This window comes from Balaenoptera ricei, chromosome 12 (genome assembly GCF_028023285.1).
Source record: "Balaenoptera ricei isolate mBalRic1 chromosome 12, mBalRic1.hap2, whole genome shotgun sequence".
Classification (NCBI taxonomy): domain Eukaryota; kingdom Metazoa; phylum Chordata; class Mammalia; order Artiodactyla; family Balaenopteridae; genus Balaenoptera; species Balaenoptera ricei.
This window is the reverse complement of record NC_082650.1, coordinates 63,186,694-63,205,941: the sequence shown is the minus strand read 5'-3', so window position 1 is coordinate 63,205,941 and position 19,248 is coordinate 63,186,694. Positions and strand designations below refer to the sequence as shown.

Below are 19,248 nucleotides of genomic sequence, written 5' to 3'. Positions count from 1 at the left end.
ATAACTGATCACACCTGAAAACTTATATGTAAAATAAGTGGGTCCATTATTAACAACTCTTTTTGCTTGCTAATCTTCAAACCAAGGAAATAATCTGCGCTTTTCCCCAATTTGATTAGTATAGATTTACTTAGCCCCTTTCCCCAAAAACAGTCCTTCAATTTATTGATGATTTTACTTTTAAAATATTCTAATGATTATAATTATTAATTCTATTTCATTCTTGATTAATGTGTTTCTCATTCTTTGCTTGGGTTTGTTTTCTCTTTCTACTTTTTGAGGTGAAAGTGTTTTTTATTTTCATTCTTTTTTTAGGAATAGAGAGTTTTTAAGGAATTAATTTGTCTCACGGTTAAGCTTTTTTCATAGCTCATTAGTTTTGATTACATAATGTTTTAACTAATATTCATTACTAAGTACGTTGTAATTGTGATTTTGATTTATTAACTTCAACTAAAAGTCATTTAGGTGGGTGCTTTTCAAGTCATAAACAAACATGCAGGAATAACAAAAATGTTTGACACTTTAGTTACTTGTTCTACATTATCTTTAGCAAATGTAATTTTTTTTTTTTTTGGAAAAGTAAAACTAAAATGTAAGTCATTTTTCAAAAAGATTTAAGTATTTGCTCTTTTATACATATACTTGTCTGCATATTCACTAGAGCAAACACTAGCACTTTTGACTGTCATTGAGTAGGCTGGTTTTGTAGAGACTATAAATATCAGAGCTGGATATTTACCACTATATCATTAATAACAGCAGAGAAATAACTTTTTGTGTGAAACATGATAGATATGTTTTGATAGATTGTATCATTTTTAGCAAATATTCCTGTTTTCCTTCCCCTCTATGGAAAGAGCAAGTATACCTCATGCCCCATTGTTGTCGGGCTTGGCCTCATGGCTTGCTTTGACTAATGAGATGTAAGAAAATGTCATGTCTGAAAACAGTAAGAAAACCATGTCTGAACCAGAAGTATTATATGTGCTTCAATGGTTGTGTTCCTCTTCCATGAGAACAGCATGCCCCAGGTGCTCCTTCTGTCTAGGACCCAGATTGACAGACATGTGGAGCAGAATTGAACTTGATCCACAGTCGAGCAGAGCCAGCATAGCCAGTCCATAGCCCTGTGTGCAATAAACAAGTGTTTGTCTTTGAAAGCCACTCAGATTGTGGATTACTGTAAAACATCATCACATCAAACCTGACTGAATTAAACCATCCATCTAGGTTAAAGAAAATCAGGATTTTAAGGGAAAGAACTAACTCAGTCACTGGTGGTATTCTTGCATTTTAAGAAGTTTAGTATCATATTTTAAAAGAGCAAGTTTTTTCTACTTTATATATAAATCACATTTCTCGTAGTATCGATTTCACCATCCATTATTTATTTGGCCTATTGCTCTAGAGTCATAATATCTGCTTCTCAGGCTTCTGCAGATTTTCGACCATGTGAAATTTGCATGTAGTATGTCTGTGGTTCTTTTCTAAATGATCTTTCAGCTCCATTTGAAAAAATGTTTGTTTTACTGTCTATGAGCTCTTTTTTTTCCTTTTTGCCTTATTGTTCTTAAATTAATAATATGAATTTATGGTGAAAACTTGGTGAATATTACCTAAATGAGGTATATAAGCGGCAGACCTAGAGTTTAATTTGACTGTTACCTACTGCATGGAAATCATTCATTCACTCCTGCATGCTTTCAGGGTCTGCTATGTGGCAGGTACTGTTGGAGATGCTGGTAGTACTAAGAAGGATAAGATATTTTCTATGCACTTGAGACCTTGCAATCTACTGGAGGTCAGAGACAAACGCAAGTATTTGCAGGAGGAGTATGATGGCACCACCTAGGAAGATGGTAGGTAGGAAGATCTGCCTCAGTCTAATTGTAGTGGGGAATGGAGGGTGTGCAGGAGTGAAGGAGTGAGTGGAGGACTTTGAGAAGGAGAAAAGCATCATCAGATTTTTGCTTAATTTTTCATTTTATTGAAGTATAATTGACATAAAATTATGTAAGTTTAAGGTATATAACATGGATTTGACACATTTATATTGCAATATGACTGTCATTGATAGCTAATACCTCTATCATGATACACAATTACCATTTCTTCTAGTGATGGGTACAGTTAAGATACAGTTTATTAGCAAGTTTAATGTAATACAGTTTTGTTGTTTATAATCACTGTTAGATTAGATCTAGATCTCCGTAACTTAATTATTTATCTACTAGTTGCAAGTATATATTCTTAAACAACATCTCTTTCATTTCCCTACCTCCTAGCCTTTGGTAACCACCATTCCTTTCTGTTTTTTCAAGTTCATTTTATTTTGGATTCCACTATAAGAGATATCATACAATATTTGTCTTTCATTGTCCGATCCATCTCACTTGGCATAATGACCTCAAGGTCCATCCATGTTGTAAACAAATGGCAGCATTTCCTTTTTTCTCATGACTGAATAGCTTTTCATCGTGTGTGTGTGTGTGCCACATTTTCTTTATCCATTTATCCATAGATGACTCTTAACATTGTTTCCATGTATTGGCTATTGTAAATAATGCTGCAATGAACATGGGGGTGCAGGTGATTTCATTTCTTTGAAGGAACTACCCAAGGCAAGAAAAGGGGTTGCCTTTTCTCCATATCCTCGCCTAACACTTATTTCTTATCTTTTTGATGATAGCACCTCACATCTGTTATTATGACTATGTCATTTTAGTTTTGATTTGCATTTCCCTTATGATTAGTGATGTTGAGCCCCTTTTCATGTAACTGTTGGCCATTTTGTCTTTTTTGGAAAAAAATGTCTCTACAGGTCCTCTGCCCATTTTTTAATCAGATTTTTAAAAAGTGAGTTGTATGAGTTCTTTATAAATTTTGGACATTAACCGCTATCCAACACATGGTTTGCAAATATTTTCTACCATTCTGTAGTTGCCTTTTCATTTTGTTAGTTGTTTCATTAGCATTGCAGAAGCTTTGGGGTTTGATGTAGTTCCACTTACTGATTTTTAATTTTGTTGTTTGTGCTTTGAGTGTCATATGCAAAATATCATTAATAAGACCAATGTCATGGAGCTGTTATCTTCTAAGAGTTTTGCAGTTTCAGGTCTTATGTTTAAATCTTTAACCTATTTCGAGGCAATTTTTGTGAGTAGTGTAAGGGTAGGGGTCCAGTTTTCTTTTTCTCCATGTGGTTATCCAGTTTTCCCAACACCATTTATTGAAGAGACTGTCCTTTACTCATTATATATTGTTGGTTCCTTTGTCATAGAATAATTGACCATCTGTGTTGGTTTATTTCAGGGCTCGCTACTTTGTTTCATTGATCTCTGTGTCTGTTTTTATGTCAATACCATACAGTTTTGATTACAATAGATTTGTAATATAGTTTGAAAATGGAGTGTGATGCCCCCAGCTTTGTTCTTTTGTCTCAAGATTACTCTGGCTATTCAAGGTCTTTTGTGGTTCCATACAAGTCTGAGGATTGTTTTTTCTATTTCTATGAAAAATGCCATTGGATTTTGATAGAGATTGTGTTGAATGTATAATTGGCTTTGGGCAGTTAATTTTAACAATATTAACTCTTCCAATTCATGAATATGGCATTTCTTTACATTATATTGTGTCATCTTTGATTTCTTTAGGCAAAGTCTTGTAGCTTTCATTGTACAGGTCTTTCACTTCCTTGGTTAAATTTATTACTAAGTATTTTATCGTTTTTGAAGCTACTGTGAATGCGATAGTGTTTTTATTTTTAATTTTTCAGATGTTTCATTTTTAGTGTAATAGAAATGCAACTGATTTCTGTGTACTGATTTTGTGTCCTGCAACATTGAGTCTTTGGGATTTTCAATATGTAAGATCATATCATCTGACAATAGTGACTTCCTTTACTATTTGGATGCCTTTTATTTCTTTGGCCTGATTGCTCTAGATAGGATACTTAAGTACTAGGGTTGAATAAGAATAGTAAAAGTGAGCACCTTGTTCCTGATCTTAGAGGAAAAGCTTTCACTTTTTCTTCACTGAGTACAATATTAGCTGTGGGTTTAGTGTATATTGCTTTCAATATAATTAGGTGTGTTTCTTCTACACAATCTGTTGAGTTTTTATCAAGAAAGAATGCTGTGTTTTGTCAGACGCTGTTTCTGCATTTATTGAGATGATCATATGATTTTAATCTTTCATTCAGTTAATGTGCTGTATCATTTATTGATTTGCATATGTTGAACCATCATATGTTGAACCATCCTTGAATCCCAGTAATAAATCCAACTTGGTCATGGTACGTAATCCTTTTAATGAATTCTTGAATTTGCTAGTATTTTGTTGAGAATTTTTGTATCTATGTTTTATAGGGATATTGGTCTATAGTTTTCTATTTTTGTAGGGTTCTTTTCTGGCTTTGGTATCAGGATAATACTGGCATATAGAATGAGTTCAGAAGTATTCCCTCCTCTCCAGTTTTTGAGAGAAGTGAAAAAGATTGGCATTAATTCTTCTTGAAATGTTTGGTAGAATTCACCAGTGAAGCCATCTGGTCTTGGGGTTTTCAGGGTTGGGATGCTTTTGATTAGTGATTCAATCTCCTTAAATGTTATTGGTCTGTTCTTACTTTCCATTTCCTGGTTCAGTCTTGGATGGTTAAATTATTCTAGGAAAATATCCATTTCTTCTAGGTTATCTAATTTTTTGGCTTATCATTGTTCATAGTAGTCTCTTATCACATATATTTCTGTAGTGTCAGCTGTAATTTCTTCTCTTTCATTTCTGACTTTATTTCAGTCTTTTGTTTTCTTAGTTATACTTGAGGCTTTTCCTTTTCCTTTTTTTTTTTGTTTTCCTGAAAAACCACCTCTTGATCTTTTATATAATTTTTCTGGTCTCTATTTCATTTATTTCTGCTAGGATCTTTATTATTCCCTTCCTTCTGCTAACTTTGGGACTAGTTTGCTACTTTTCTAGCTCCTTGAGGTGCAAAGTTAGGTTGTTTATTTGTGATCTTTTTCATTTCTTAATATATGCATTTTTCACTCTCAGAACTGCTTTTGTAACACCATAGGATTGTGTGTTGTTTCCATTTTCATTTGAGATATTAATTTTTTTACTTTTTTAAAAATTAAAGTATAATTGACATGTAACATATTAGTTTAAGGTATACAAGGTAAAGATATGACATTTAAGTATACTGTGAAATGATTAACCACAATGAATCTAGTTCACATGCATCACCATATATGGTTCCAAAATTTTTTTTCTTGTGATGAGAACTTTTAAGATCTACTCTCTCAAGGACTTTCAAATATGCAATACAGTATTATGAATTATAGCCATTATTCAGTACATTACATCCCCATGCTATATTTCTCTTTTAACTGGAAATTTGTATGTTTTGCCCACATTCCACCTCCATGCTCTGGCAACCACCAATCTGTTCTCTGTATCTATGAGCTTGGTTTTTTTGTTGTTGTTTTGTGTTTTCCACATATAATTGAGATCTTATGGTATTTGTATTTCTCTGACTTACTTCAGTTAGCATAATGCCCTCAAGGTTAATTCATGTTGTTGCAAATGGCAAGATTTCATTCATTTTTATGGTGGGATATGTTTTATATACATACACATCCTTTTTTTAATCCATTCATACATTGATGGACATTGGGTTGTTTCCTTTCCTTATCTTGGCTATGTAAATAATGCTGCAGTGACCATGAGGGTGCATGTATCTTTTTGACGTAGTGTTTTTGTTTTCCTCAAATACCCAGTAATGGAATTGCCTGACCATATGATAGTTTGATTTTTAACTTTTTAAGTAACTCCCTACTGTTTTCCATAGTGGCTGTACCAATTTACATTCCCAAAAATAAATAGTGCACAAGGGTTTCCTTTTCTCTACATGCATGCCAACACTTTTTATTTCTTTTTGATAATAGTCATTCTGATATGCATGCAGTGGTATCTTATCGTGGTTTTAGTTTGCATTGTCCTGATGAGTAGTGATTTTGAGCACCTTTTTGTGTTTGTTGGCCCTCTGTATGTCTTCTTTGGAAAAATATCCTTTCAGAACCTTTGCCCATTTTTTAATAGGTTTTTTTTGTTGTTGTTGTTGTTTTTTGCTACTGAGTTGGAGGACTTTATATATTTTGGATAATAACCCCTTATCAGATACATGATATGCAAATATTTTCTTCCATTGCCTCTTTATTTGTTGATATTTTCCTCTGCCGTACAGAAACTTTTTAGTTTGATGTAGTCCCACTTGTTTATTTTTGCTTTTGTTGCCTTTGGTTTTGGTGTCAAATCCAAAAAATTGCAGCCAAGACCTATGTCATTGAGCTTACTGCCTATATTTTCTTCTAGTTTTATGGTTTCCATTCTTACATTCAAGTTAATCCACTTTTAGTTCTTTTTTCTGTATGATGTAAGGTAGTCATCCAGTTTTCCTAACACCATTTATTGAAGAGGCTGTCCTTTACCCATTGTATATTTTGGCTCCTTTATCATAGATTACTTGACTATGTATGTGTGGGTTCTTATGTTTAATTTTGACATTTTTAAGTATAATATGTCTAGGTATGGTTCTCTTTGGGTTCATTTTATTTGGCACTCTCTGGGCTTCCTTGATCTGGATGTATTTTCTTCCTTAGGTTAGGGAATTTTTCAGTCACTGCTTCTCCCAGTAAGTTTACTGCCCCTTTCTTTCTCTCTGCTCCTTATAGGACAACATCAAGCCAACTAACTTTCACACAAGTGTCCCAGAAGTCCCTTAATTTATCTTCACTGTTTTTCATTCTTTTTGCTGCTCGGATTAGGTGAGTGAGTATCTCTTGCCCTGTCTTCAAGTTCAGTGATCCTTTCTTCTGCTTCTTCTAGTCTGCTATTGAACCTCCCTAGTGTATTTTTCAGCTCTGTGACCTCTTTGTTACATTTTCTCTTTGTTGACGTTTTCACTGTGTTCAACCATTCTCTCCTTGAATTTGGTTACATTTTTATTACCATTACTTTTCAACTCTTATCAGGTTACTTACTTATCTCTGTTTCTTTAAGGGTTTTTCCCCCTGAGGTTTTATCTTGTTCTTTCATTTGGAACATATTCCTCTATTTCTTCATTTTGCTTGACTCTCTGTGTTGGTTTCTATGCATTTGATGATACATTCACCTCTCTCTGTCTTAAAGCATTGGCCTTGCATATGAGATGAACTTTATCATTCAGCCCTTCCCTAGCTCTTGATTGTCTCAAACCTTTGTAGTTGTCTAAGCAGCCTATTTTATTTTTAATAGCTTCTAGTAGTTGAAGATGATGTGCTGAGACCAGTCACTGTCCTTAAGGAGAGGATTTCAGGTAGCACCTAGATTCAGGCTGATTAGAATTTAGACCCTCAGCCAGCAGATTTTAACAAGTGCAAATATATTCAGTCCTGTAGGACCACAGTGTAAGCCCTGCTGGCCACCAGAGCCAGGTGATCTGGGGGTGTTTGCTGGGTGGCAGTCATAAAAATTGGGGCTCCAGTTAAGTGTCTGTTCTTTTCTGGGAGATAACAGTGAGCTGTAGCGAGGTAGAGGGAGAGCAAAAAGATGGCATTCTCTGACCTCCATACCCTGAGCACCTCTGTAGATTCTGGAACTGTGCCAAACCTGAAGCTCCCCCCCCTGACCACCAGAGCCAAGTGATATAGAGACGTCCCCTGGCAAGCTGCAAAAATCAGGGCACCAGCCAAGGATATAAGAATATAACTCCTTTTCTGAAGATAACAGTGATCTGGAGCGAGGCAGAGAGAGAGTGCAAAGATTGTGCCCACTGTCTCCATTCCCTGAGAGTACCTCTATAGGCTCTTATAAGTGTGCAAAACCAGAAGCCTGCCCCACAGGCCAAAGGTGCTACAGAAGGAAATAGGCGTGTTTCTCAGAAAGACTGTGGGTATGTTTCAGTTGGATATCTGTGCAATGCCATAGGAGTGGTACTCTACCAAAAACTGTCTGTTGTTACAGTGCCATGGGACCCAGGACACACGCTCCCCTGGCCTCCAGATCCAGGTGATCAAGAGGTGTCCCTTCGTGGCAGCTGCAAAATCTAGGTCACCAGACATGTAGACGCTCCCCTCTGGGAAATACTGGTGCTCTGGAGCATGACAGAGGGAGAGCTCAACGGTGACACCCACTACATGGAGTGAGGCAGATGGGGAGTGCAGGGACAGCACCTGCTGAAAGAAGAAAAAGATAAAAAGGAAAAGAAAGTAAAAAAATGGCACCGGCTGGCTTTAGCAAGCAGAGGGTGAACAGGAAGATAGAGCCCTCCAGCCTCTTTCCCCATAGAATATCCCAGCAGACCCTTGCCTCTCAGACCAATGCTTTTAAAACTAGCAAATGAGTTTCTTTTACGTAAAATTTGGGTGCTTTTTGAAGGGCTGCTTCTGCACTGGTCCCTGGGATGGATGAGTCTGCATCCAAGCTCTTTAAGAGCTACATCCCTTTGGCTAGTCAAAGCCAGATATTTTGGGGACTCATCTTTCAGGGGCTGGTCTTAGAAACTGGTATGCCAGATGTGGAATACAAACTACTTGTTCTTCAGGGAGAAGCTCTGGGTTTTGAGTTCTCTCCTGATTGTATGGCACTGCTGGGATGGGGTTTATGGTGAGATAGTATCTCAGCCTTTCCTACCTGCTTTGATGTGGTTTCCCTCTCGTTTGCCAGATGTGATGGGGTCACTCCACCAGGTTCTTTTTGGAGGAGATTGTGCCATGTTTAGCTGTAGATTTGGTGTGTCTATGGGAGGAGGTAAGTTCAGGATCTTCCTACATCACCCTTATCACCAGAACCATTTATTTTTCCTACTAGTACAGAGATATATTTATGTCAATAAAATTATAAAGTAAAACTACAAAGAAACAAAAATATTTGATAATCGCTGAGACACAATTTTGTAAAGAAAGTTAACAGTAATCAGCTTAAGTACAGTGAATTATAAAGATCTGTTGATATGGAGGAAAATAACCAGAAGAAACACAAAAATAATTGTCACAGCACATGGAAACATTTCCATAAAAAGTTAGCTTCTACTTGGTCATTTAATTTTTCAGCCCTGTTTAGATTTACATTCTGAAATTTATGTTCCACTGCAGTTTCTACCTTCATGTAATATCTTTTCCACCCCTTCACTTTGAGTCTGTGTGCATCCTTAATGCTTAATGGGATCTCTTAAGAACACCATACAGTTGGTCTTGTTTCTTTATCCATCCAGTCAACTATGTGCCTTTTCATTGGTGAATTCAATCCATTTACATTCAGAGCAATTATTAATATGTAATCTTATCAACTACAGTCTGGTTTTTTATTTCCATTATTTCTTTTTCTCTCTTTCTGCCTAGATTTGTAAATTGGTTATTTTTCATGGTGGTATGCTCTTTTTCCCCCTCTTTTGTGTGTCTGCTCTAGATTTGTGCTTTGTGGTTATCAAGGGGGGGTTCCATAAAACATCTCATAGATAAAACAGTCCATTTTAGGTTTATAGAAACTTATCTTTAACCCCCTGAGGTATCCATTATTTTGCTCCTCCCTTTTGCATATTGATGCCACAATTTACCTCTTTTTTATTGTATATTTATTAACTTATAGTAGGTATAGTTATTTTTCCTACTTTCACTTAATACTATAGTTGAGTAGTTAACACACCATCCTCCTACAGAATTATAGTTCTCTAAGTCTGGCTGTATATTTCTCATCTTTACCAGAGTATTTTGTAATTTTGTATGTTTTCATTTCAGCTTGAAGAACTCCTTTCAGCATTTCTTGCAAGGCAGATCTAATAGTGGTGAACTCCCTCAGATTTTGTTTGTCTGGGAGATGCTTTACTTCTTCATATCTAAAGAATAACTTTGCTAGATAAAGTAGTCTTGGCTGGCCATTTTTATCTTTCAACTCTTCAAATATGTCAGTCCTCTGGCCTATTGAATTTCTACAGAGAAATCTGCTGATAGCCTATTGGCAGTCATTTGTAAGTTCTCTTCTTTTCTTTTCCTTGCCTTTAATGTCTTGGAGAATGTCTTTTTGCATTGAGATACTAGGATGATCTACTAGCTTTGTGGACTTGTATGTCCAAGTCTTTCCTCAGATTTTGGAAGTTCTCGCTATTATTCTTTAAGTTAACTTCCTGCCCCTGCCTTCTGTCTGGAATTCCGATTACCCTGACATTTGTCAGGATATATGGATATCCATAGATCATGTAGGAATTCTTTGCTCTTTTTCTAAGTTCCCTCTTCTCTTTTGTGTTATTTCAAAATTTCTATCCTCCAAGTCAGTTTTTCTATCTTCATATGCTCTGCCTTGCTGCATATTCTCTGCATTGCATGCTATCCAGCTCCAGAATTTTTGTTTGGTTCTTTCTTAAAATTTCTTCCTCTTTAATAAAGGGTCATTTTGTTCACATATTTTATTCCTGATTTTATTGAATTGTCTTTCTGAGTTTTCTTGTAACCTATTGAGTTTCTTCATAACATCTATTTTCAACTCTTTATCAGATAGGTTGCAATATTCTGCACCTTTGAGTTTGATTGCTAGAAATAGATAATTTTTATGTGATGCCATGTTTCATAATCCCTTTAGATTTGCATTGTTGTTTTTGCATATGAAGTAGTAGATACCTTCTTAACTCTTTTCTTGTTGCCTTCAGCAGATGGTATGTTATATTCTGTAGTGTTGATATTATCCAAGTTTTTACTCTGTTTTTGTGAATTTATACCTGCTCCAGTCTTCTTGTTCCCTCTTTTGGGTGAGTTTTTAAACATTTATGCCCTCTCTGTTTCTTACAGTTCACCAGGCTGGCTATTGGAAACCTCTCTTGTTTTCCAAAAGGTTGCTATAGCTCAAGTTCATGGTTTCTGAGCATGCTCTCAGTCTACTGGAGCTTTCTCTTGCAGTGGCACTTGGGAGCCCACACAAGGAGCCAACATAGAGTGGGGGGAAAGTGTGGGTTTAGCACTGTGTACACTGGGGGCACCTGCAGATCCAGTAGGGTGATCCCAGTGGCTCCTAGGTGGACTTCTGCTAAGAACAATCCCTTTCCCACCAATTGAAGTTCTAATTTGCATCGTTCCTAATATCCTCCATACCCCCGGTTATAAAGCTCCCATCTTAGTACTCCAGTTGCTGGTGGAGAAATGATTTTTCCAGCCACTTCCAGTCTAGCTGGGATAGCTGGGTACTCATTCACTGCTTTCCTTTTCCCCTTTCAGTGTTTCTTTGGGCAGAGGCATGGTGCCAGGAAAGCTTCTCTACTGCCTTCTGTTGCAACCAAACTAGTTTTTTTTTTTTTGTCTCCAGTTATGTGCTGGAGTCTCCCGTTGGGAGGACTAGACCTCTGCAAGTTCTCTGTCTCATATGTGAGTGCCTGCCTGGGTCTTTATTGACACAGTTTTTGCCTGGCAAGAACAAAAGGGGTCTAGGCAGTTTGGCTGGCTCCTCTGGTTCCCCAGCTCGAACAGACATTTGTCTCTTACCATCTTTGTGGTGGGTGAGACAACTCCTGGGTTCCTTGGAATAAGACACTAGGTCCCAGAACACCACAAAGGCACTTTTGCTCATGTATGAATGTCCAATTTGTTGATTTTAAAAGGACTATATAGTAGGAAGATTTTATGTCATCATGTTGCTAATATCACTCTCCAGGATCATCAGATTTTCACTTTAGAAAGTTCACTTTGGGTGCATGGTCAAAATTAGAAGCATGAAATGAGGGAACATTTATAGGACCCTTACTTCCCCATCTAAAGATAATGCAAACGTTTGATTTTATATATAGCATTCTATCATTTTTAAAGTCATTGTAGTATTGGTCTAATAGATTTTTCCAAATGGAACAGTGGAATGGTGATACATCACATTATTTATTCACTAAACCTACAAGGTAATATTATTGCAATTAATATTTTCCCTCGTATTTCTAACTTATTAAGTATTGTATAAAATAATGGCACTTTACAAAAAAGAAGGAAGCTATGTAGAGTTTGCAACTTTAAAAGCAAATTCATTATAATATAGGATATTTGCTTAAATTTGGTGTCCTTTATATATAAAATGGAAACTTACTTAGGAAATGTTACAGCTAAAGGGAGATTACCCAAGGTTACATTATATAAGAGTATGAAAATACCTATACCCTTGCCACTTTTCTTTCAATTGAAGTTAAAAAGCACATACATACATACCAGAGCTACTGCAAAATCTAACTGTCCTCACCATACTTACAATATACTGCACAAATGAAATTGACCTTACTTTGTTACTAATAAAAACTTTCTTTGTATAATATTACTGAAATCTTATTTTATTAAAAGTAGAGAATTATAGTTTCACTAAATGCTGTTTGACTTTATGTGAAAACTAGTAGCACTGATTAATGTAAAATATATTTCACTTTAATTAGGTGGTTGAAAACAAAGGCATTTTATATTGCAGTAGCATAGAAGTCTCTAATTCCATACATGCTTCATAGAAACCAAACTCTAAAATTAAAATATTGTCAATAAGTTTATTATATTGCCATAAAGTATTTTAATGGTAAATTCTCATAGTTGTTTTTGCAGATCATAAGTAGACAGTACACATGATATTTCCCTTAATCTACTCCACTAGTTATAAATGACATACAAAATGGTTTTGGTAGCCATAATTTAGTTTTTCTTGATTTATATATAACTAACCTTCTTTGGTTACTGCTTTCTGCTATCATGGTAGAAATATATAAACGACATCAATAACAAGCATTCTGAAAATTATTGTCCATTATAGTACTAGTTTTTGATGTTTTAAAGTAATTTTGTTATAAATTATTTGAATAAGAGTACACATTAAATGTAGATTATTTTGTAAAATGCTATTTCAATGGTATAGGAGAATCTGTCATTTTTGCACAGCAAAGGAAACCGTAAACAAAATGAAAAGACAGGACTTCACTGGTGGCGCAGTGGTTAGGAATACACCTGCCAATGCAGGGGACACGGGTTCAAACCCTGGCCTGGGAAGATCCCACATATGGCAGAGCAACTAAGCCTGTGCAGCACAACTACTGAAGCCCGTGCTCCGCAACAAGAGAAGCCACCACAGTGAGAAGCCCACGCACCACAACGAAGAGTAGCCCCTGCTCGCCGAGAAAGCCCGCACACAGCAACAAAGACCCAATGCAGCCATAAATAAATAAATAAATTTATTAAAAAAATAAAGACAACCTAAAGAATGGGAGAACATATTTGCAAACAATGCAACTGACAAGTGCTTAATTTCCAAAATACACAGACAGCTCATACAACTCATCAAGAAAAACAAACAACCCAATCCAAAAATGGGCAGAAGACCTAAGTAGACATTTCTCCAAAGAAGAAATACAGATGGCCAGTAGGCACATGAAAAGATGCTCAGCATCGCTAATTATTAGAGAAATGCAAATCAAAACTCCAATGAGGTACCACTTCACACCTGTCAGAATGGCAATCATTAAAAAGTCTACAAATAACAAATGCTGGAGAGGGTGTGGAGAAAAGGGAACCCTCCTACACCTTTGGTGGGAATGTAAGTTGGTGCAGCCACTTTTGAAAACACTATGGAGGTTCCTCAGAAAACTAAAAATAGAATTACCATATGATCCAGCAGTCCCATTCCTGGGCATATATCCAGACAAGACTATAATTCAAAAAGATACATGCACCCCAATGTTCATAGCAGCAACTAGTCAAAATAGTCAAGACATGGAAGCAACCTAAATGTCTATCAACAGATGAATGGATAAAGATGTGGTACATATATACAATGGAATACTACTCAGCCATTAAAAAAAAGAATGAAATAATGCCAGTTGCAGCAACATGGATGCAGCTAGAGATTATCATACTAAATGAAGTCAGAAAAACAAATATCATATGATATCACTTACATGTGGAATCTAAAATATGACACAAATGAACCTATCTATGAAACAGAATCACGGACTGGTAGTTGCCAGGGGAGGGGTTGGTAGATGTAAGCTTTTATATACAGAATGGATAAACAACAAAGTATTACTGTAGGGCACAGGGAAGTATATTCAATATCCTATGATAAACCATAATGGAAAAGAATATGAATATAAAAAAAGAATGTGTATATATGTATAACTGAATCACTTCACTGTACGGCAGTAATTAACACAACATTGTAAATCAACTATACTTCAATTGAAAAAGCATTCATCTTAAATTAAGGTTATTAAGTCAGTTTATTAAAAATATGGGATATGATTTCCTTTTTATTTTTACATCATAATTTTTTCTCTAATCAATATTTCTTGTTTTAGGTCACTTTTCACATTGAACCATATAAGAATCGAGATGATAAAAACATGTACCGAAATGTCAAATACATTATAGACAAGTGAGTTTCTTCTGTCCTATAATTACTGTTATATGATCCAATGATAATTACTGTTATAAGAAAAGTATATTTAAATTATATTTGAGAGATTTGAATGACTTATAGTATGACATATTATTAAACTAATTTTGTAATGAATACTGCAATCATTTTAAAGAACATTTCTGAATTTCCTTATAATTCACTTTCTGTATGAATAGTTACAGGTTCCTGTTTTTACTGTTTTATGTGTATATTAGACTATGATTTCTGTCATCTGACATTTAAATTGGTATTCTGTAAATCTTATGAATACAGAGTTGTCTTTTTAAAAGAAAGTTCAGAGTATGAAATGTGAATTGTTTTTTGCAATTTTGAATTGCTATTAGATATGGTAGATCCACATCTAATATTTTCATTTAGTATGATTACAAGGAAAGAATTTATTAATATAGTTTCATTTTGTTTAAGGGTTTACTGATAACAGTCTGACAGATGCCATACTCTTACAAAATCATGTCAGCAACAGTGGGACATTTATCACTTATACAAAAAAAAAAAGTATTTTCATGTAGAAAATGGGCTTTTTATTGTGTTAGTCATCATTTCTAAACCTCAGTATAATTTCTTGTTTGTTAATGTCTTAATGTATCCAGTATCTCATTTTTCAATGTGTAAAATTAAAAATGCATTTTTAATGTTTACACTTATATAGCTAATTCCCCAAAGGTGAACAATGTGCTTAAACTGCACTGATTACCTTCATTTTCAATACATAAACAATTATTGTCTATTGCAAATGAGTTATGAATATTCATTTTGCTTTCATATATGTTTGTATTCTAGATATGGAAATCATCCTGCCTTTTACAGGTACAAGACTAAGAACGGCAGTGCTCTTCCAATGTTTTATGTCTATGATTCCTATATCACAACAGCTGAAAAATGGGCCAATCTGTTAACCAGCTCAGGGTCTCAGAGCATTCGCAACTCTCCTTATGATGCATTGTTTATTGCACTTCTAGTAGAAAAAAAACATAGATATGAAATTCTTCGAGGTGGTTTTGATGGAATTTATACGTATTTTGCCACAAATGGCTTTACTTATGGCTCATCCTATGAGAACTGGGCTAAGCTAAAATTTTTTTGTGATCAGTTCGACCTAATGTTCATCCCAAGTGTGGGCCCAGGATACATAGATACCAGCATCCGTCCATGGAACACTCAAAACACTCGCAACCGAGTCAATGGGAAATATTATGAGGAGGCTCTGAGTGCTGCACTCCAAGCCCACCCCAGTATAATTTCCATCACCTCTTTTAATGAGTGGCATGAAGGAACTCAGATTGAAAAAGCTATTCCCAAAAGAACCAGTAACACCGTGTACCTGGATTACCGGCCTCATAAACCAAGTCTTTATCTAGATCTAACTCGTAAGTGGTCTGAAAAATACAGTAAGGAAAGAGCAACTTATGCATTAGATCACCAGCTACCTGTTTCTTAATGCATTGATTAAAGTTTAATAATTATAGAAATCACCTAATTTCAATACATTCCTTTTGTTTTGAGTTATGGAAAGAAAACTGTCAAAGTCAGTATGTACTATTATCTCTAATAAAAATAATTTGTACATTTTTAAAGGTAGTAACATTATCATTGCCACCTTTCACGATGGTGATGTTGCACTGAGAAAAGTTGTGCAAATAACATTCCTTGTGGCATAATTTGCTGAATTTCTGACTGGAATTGAAATCCTGCTTTATAGCTATTTTTGTTTCACAATAGGTAATTGCTTGTGTTATATAGAGTAGTTAGCACACAATTAAATCCTACTTGTATTATGGGCCCAAAGAAATAGGACTGTATATATATTTGATATGTCTATTGAAGAACAAAGACCTAAAAGATAATGTACATGGTTCCTTTTTCATTTTTTTTAATGATCCAGTCAACTTCGTCATATTAGCATTTAGACTGGATAACTCTCCAATAACAATTCTTCAGAAAAAAATCATATGCCTTAAGCCTTACTGTGAACCATATTGTGTTAGGAAGGTCTGCTTTCTACAGCACAATATGTATCATCATTTGCAGATTTTTGGTTTCCTAGAGCTTGCTAGGTGTTTTGCATGTCTAATGTTTCTACATTATAATGCTGAATTTCAGGCTTTAGAAGTAAGGAAAATCTTTTCATAAAGGTTAAGGATTGCTTCTCAGTTATTAAAAAAAAATAGCTGCTCTACAATTATTAGGAAAATACAATGCCTCAAATGCTATTTTAGGATACCTTGTCAATCTTTAACTTATTTTATTATTCATATTTTTAAATTTAATGTTAATCAGAGACCAACTGTTAGATAAGAAAAAGTTGATACTATCATTGGATTGCCTTCTTTTAAGATTTTAAGCTATTTTTACTAAAACTAATAGAGAAAATTTACTTACCATTTCAGATTTTAAGGATATGGAGATGAAAGTTCATTACTAAGTTTGACTTTTTATTAGGTATAACACTTAACGATGGAAATATTTAAGACTTTATATTGTCTATAATATAACATCCCTATCTAAAAACATTACACTTTTATGTTACCTAACAGGTTAAAGAGTTGTGATCAATTGTCATATTGTGACAAATTAATCATCTGTAAAAATGAATCTCTTTATTTTAAAAACTAGAGAATAAAATACACTCTATTATTATAGTTAATATTTGTAACTAGAACTATAGTAAAAAATCTAATATATATGCTATTACATGAATTTTTTTTTAGATATTTAATTTATTAAATGTAAGCAATAGGGAAATACTAAGCAACAATACATATAAATATTCTGAATATATGGACATTCATTCAGAAACAAGTTAGCAGTGGAATTTATCATAAAATAACTCATTAGACAAATTTAATTTTAAGCTGTGCTTTTGAAGTTAACTATCATGTCTTTGAAAAGAAGCATGATTAATGTTAAACTTATTTATAACTGAGAATTTGCCATTTCTCAGAATGTTCAGACCATGGGAAATCAGTATAATAGTAATTAGTATTTCACCTTCTAGAGGAAATTACAAGAATAAATCACTATAATGTTACAACTAAGCATCTTCATAGGAACACTCATACAGATATAACCTGTGGATTTTTTTTTTCTTACATCCAGTTAGCCACTATATGTTATCTTAGGGATAACTCTAAATATGTTATACCTAATAATATTTATAACATACCATATTTTATTAAAGTTTAGTTAGATCTCTAACACACAGGAATTTTTGTCATTGCTTATGTTGAATGTTTGAACCCATAATGACAGACAATTTTATGAAATAGTTCTGAGATTAAGAGAAAGTGTATAAAAACAAGGTCAGCAAATCCTCAACCCGGACACCACCATTTCTCTCCTGCTCCCATTGCAGACATATAGATAGATCATCTAGGACTGCAGAATTTCCCTCTGAGCTTTGTTCTAATGCACTACCCCAACCAGCCACTGACAGTCGGTTTCAAAGTAAGATAAAATAGATTCTGCCTTCATTGCAGAAAGCTAATTCATTCTCAAGGGAAGAATGTTTGGAATCAGTTCTAATGATAGTTTACTGATTTATAACTATTTATAAAACTATTTATTTTTTATGAATATCATGTTTCTTTTCTCCTGTTCTTAAAAAAAAACAGTTATTAGAAGGAATTATCTCTAATAATTTTGTTATTCTTAGGGAAGAACGCTTTCAAAATCTTCCTCAGGTATGCATTACAGCTGCCTTTACCATTTGACTTATAACAAGTTTAGATTGCATAATCACAAGAAATCAATTCTTTGCTTTTATTTAATTCAATAAACTAAAGTAACTGTTAAAGAAAAAAAGTGTAATATATGCAATGCATGAATCAAAATGAATTATTTTATGGTTTAATCAGTCTAATTGTTTTGACTGTATAGAAACCAAATCTTTCTTTTACTACTCTAAGGACTGATATTGTCAAAAACTGCTGTAATTAATGTTGATCTCAGCTGTATATTAACTTTTTTGTTTTAAGAGTAATTTAAAAATGACTATTTTGTTACATGAAGTAGTTAACTTTCACCTAATAAAAGCATACACGGAATAAATTGTACATTAGATATAAAAATCTGTTTCTTTTTTTATGAAATGTTTTATTTAATTTCTGATTAACAGTTCAAAAGTAGTATTCAGTGGCCACTCTATATATCTTCTCTATTTGAAATATACAGCATTTAAAAAGTAGATATCTTTTAACTGTACTTTTAAAATCTGTGAATTTGTGTTATACACACAAAAATATGAATTTTTTAAATTTGGAAGATGGTTTCTTATTTTTTTATTCTTTGGGCATAATAATATATGAGCTCCAACATCCTTCAGAAAATTGATCTTCCCCTAAGACAGCAAAAGTAACAAGCCACTAGAGAACCTACCAAGTTCATAACCAAGCCCTTTTTGAAACTGATCACAGTTATTCAATTTAAACACAGTGACTGCTCCTAAACTCTATAGTGCCTACAGAAGCAGTCCTTAAAAGTCTTTATCTAAATTTTGAATTAAGGTCGAACAGTCTCATGTCCCATAGTGTAGAAGCAATACTTTATTTACGACCAGCAAAATTTAAGTTATTTTTATAAATATTTACAATTTCAAAAGGAAAAATTGAGCCAAAAAGAGTTTTTTGGCTCAGCTATTCCTTTTTTTAAAAAAAAGTACTGTAAATTTAAATGTACTTTAAATTTAATTATATACTGACTGTTATATATCCACATAAAGGCTAAACGTTATAGTATGCTTAATATAGGATTATTATCCTTGAGAATGCAGGTACTACTTTGGCTTACTTACAGAGT

The 19,248-nt window shown here is 34.2% G+C and overlaps 1 protein-coding gene across 1 annotated transcript in view; it reads left to right on the top strand.

The window, feature by feature from the left end:
• MANEA (mannosidase endo-alpha) overlaps positions 1-19,008 on the top strand; it is a 70,247-nt gene extending 51,239 nt beyond the window's left edge. The window contains exons 4-5 of the mRNA XM_059941562.1: positions 14,333-14,409; positions 15,235-19,008. Of these exons, the coding sequence (XP_059797545.1) occupies positions 14,333-14,409; positions 15,235-15,892 (735 nt within the window). The 3' untranslated portion in view covers positions 15,893-19,008. The remainder of the gene's footprint in view (positions 1-14,332; positions 14,410-15,234) is intronic.
• Positions 19,009-19,248: the final 240 nt, after the last annotated feature.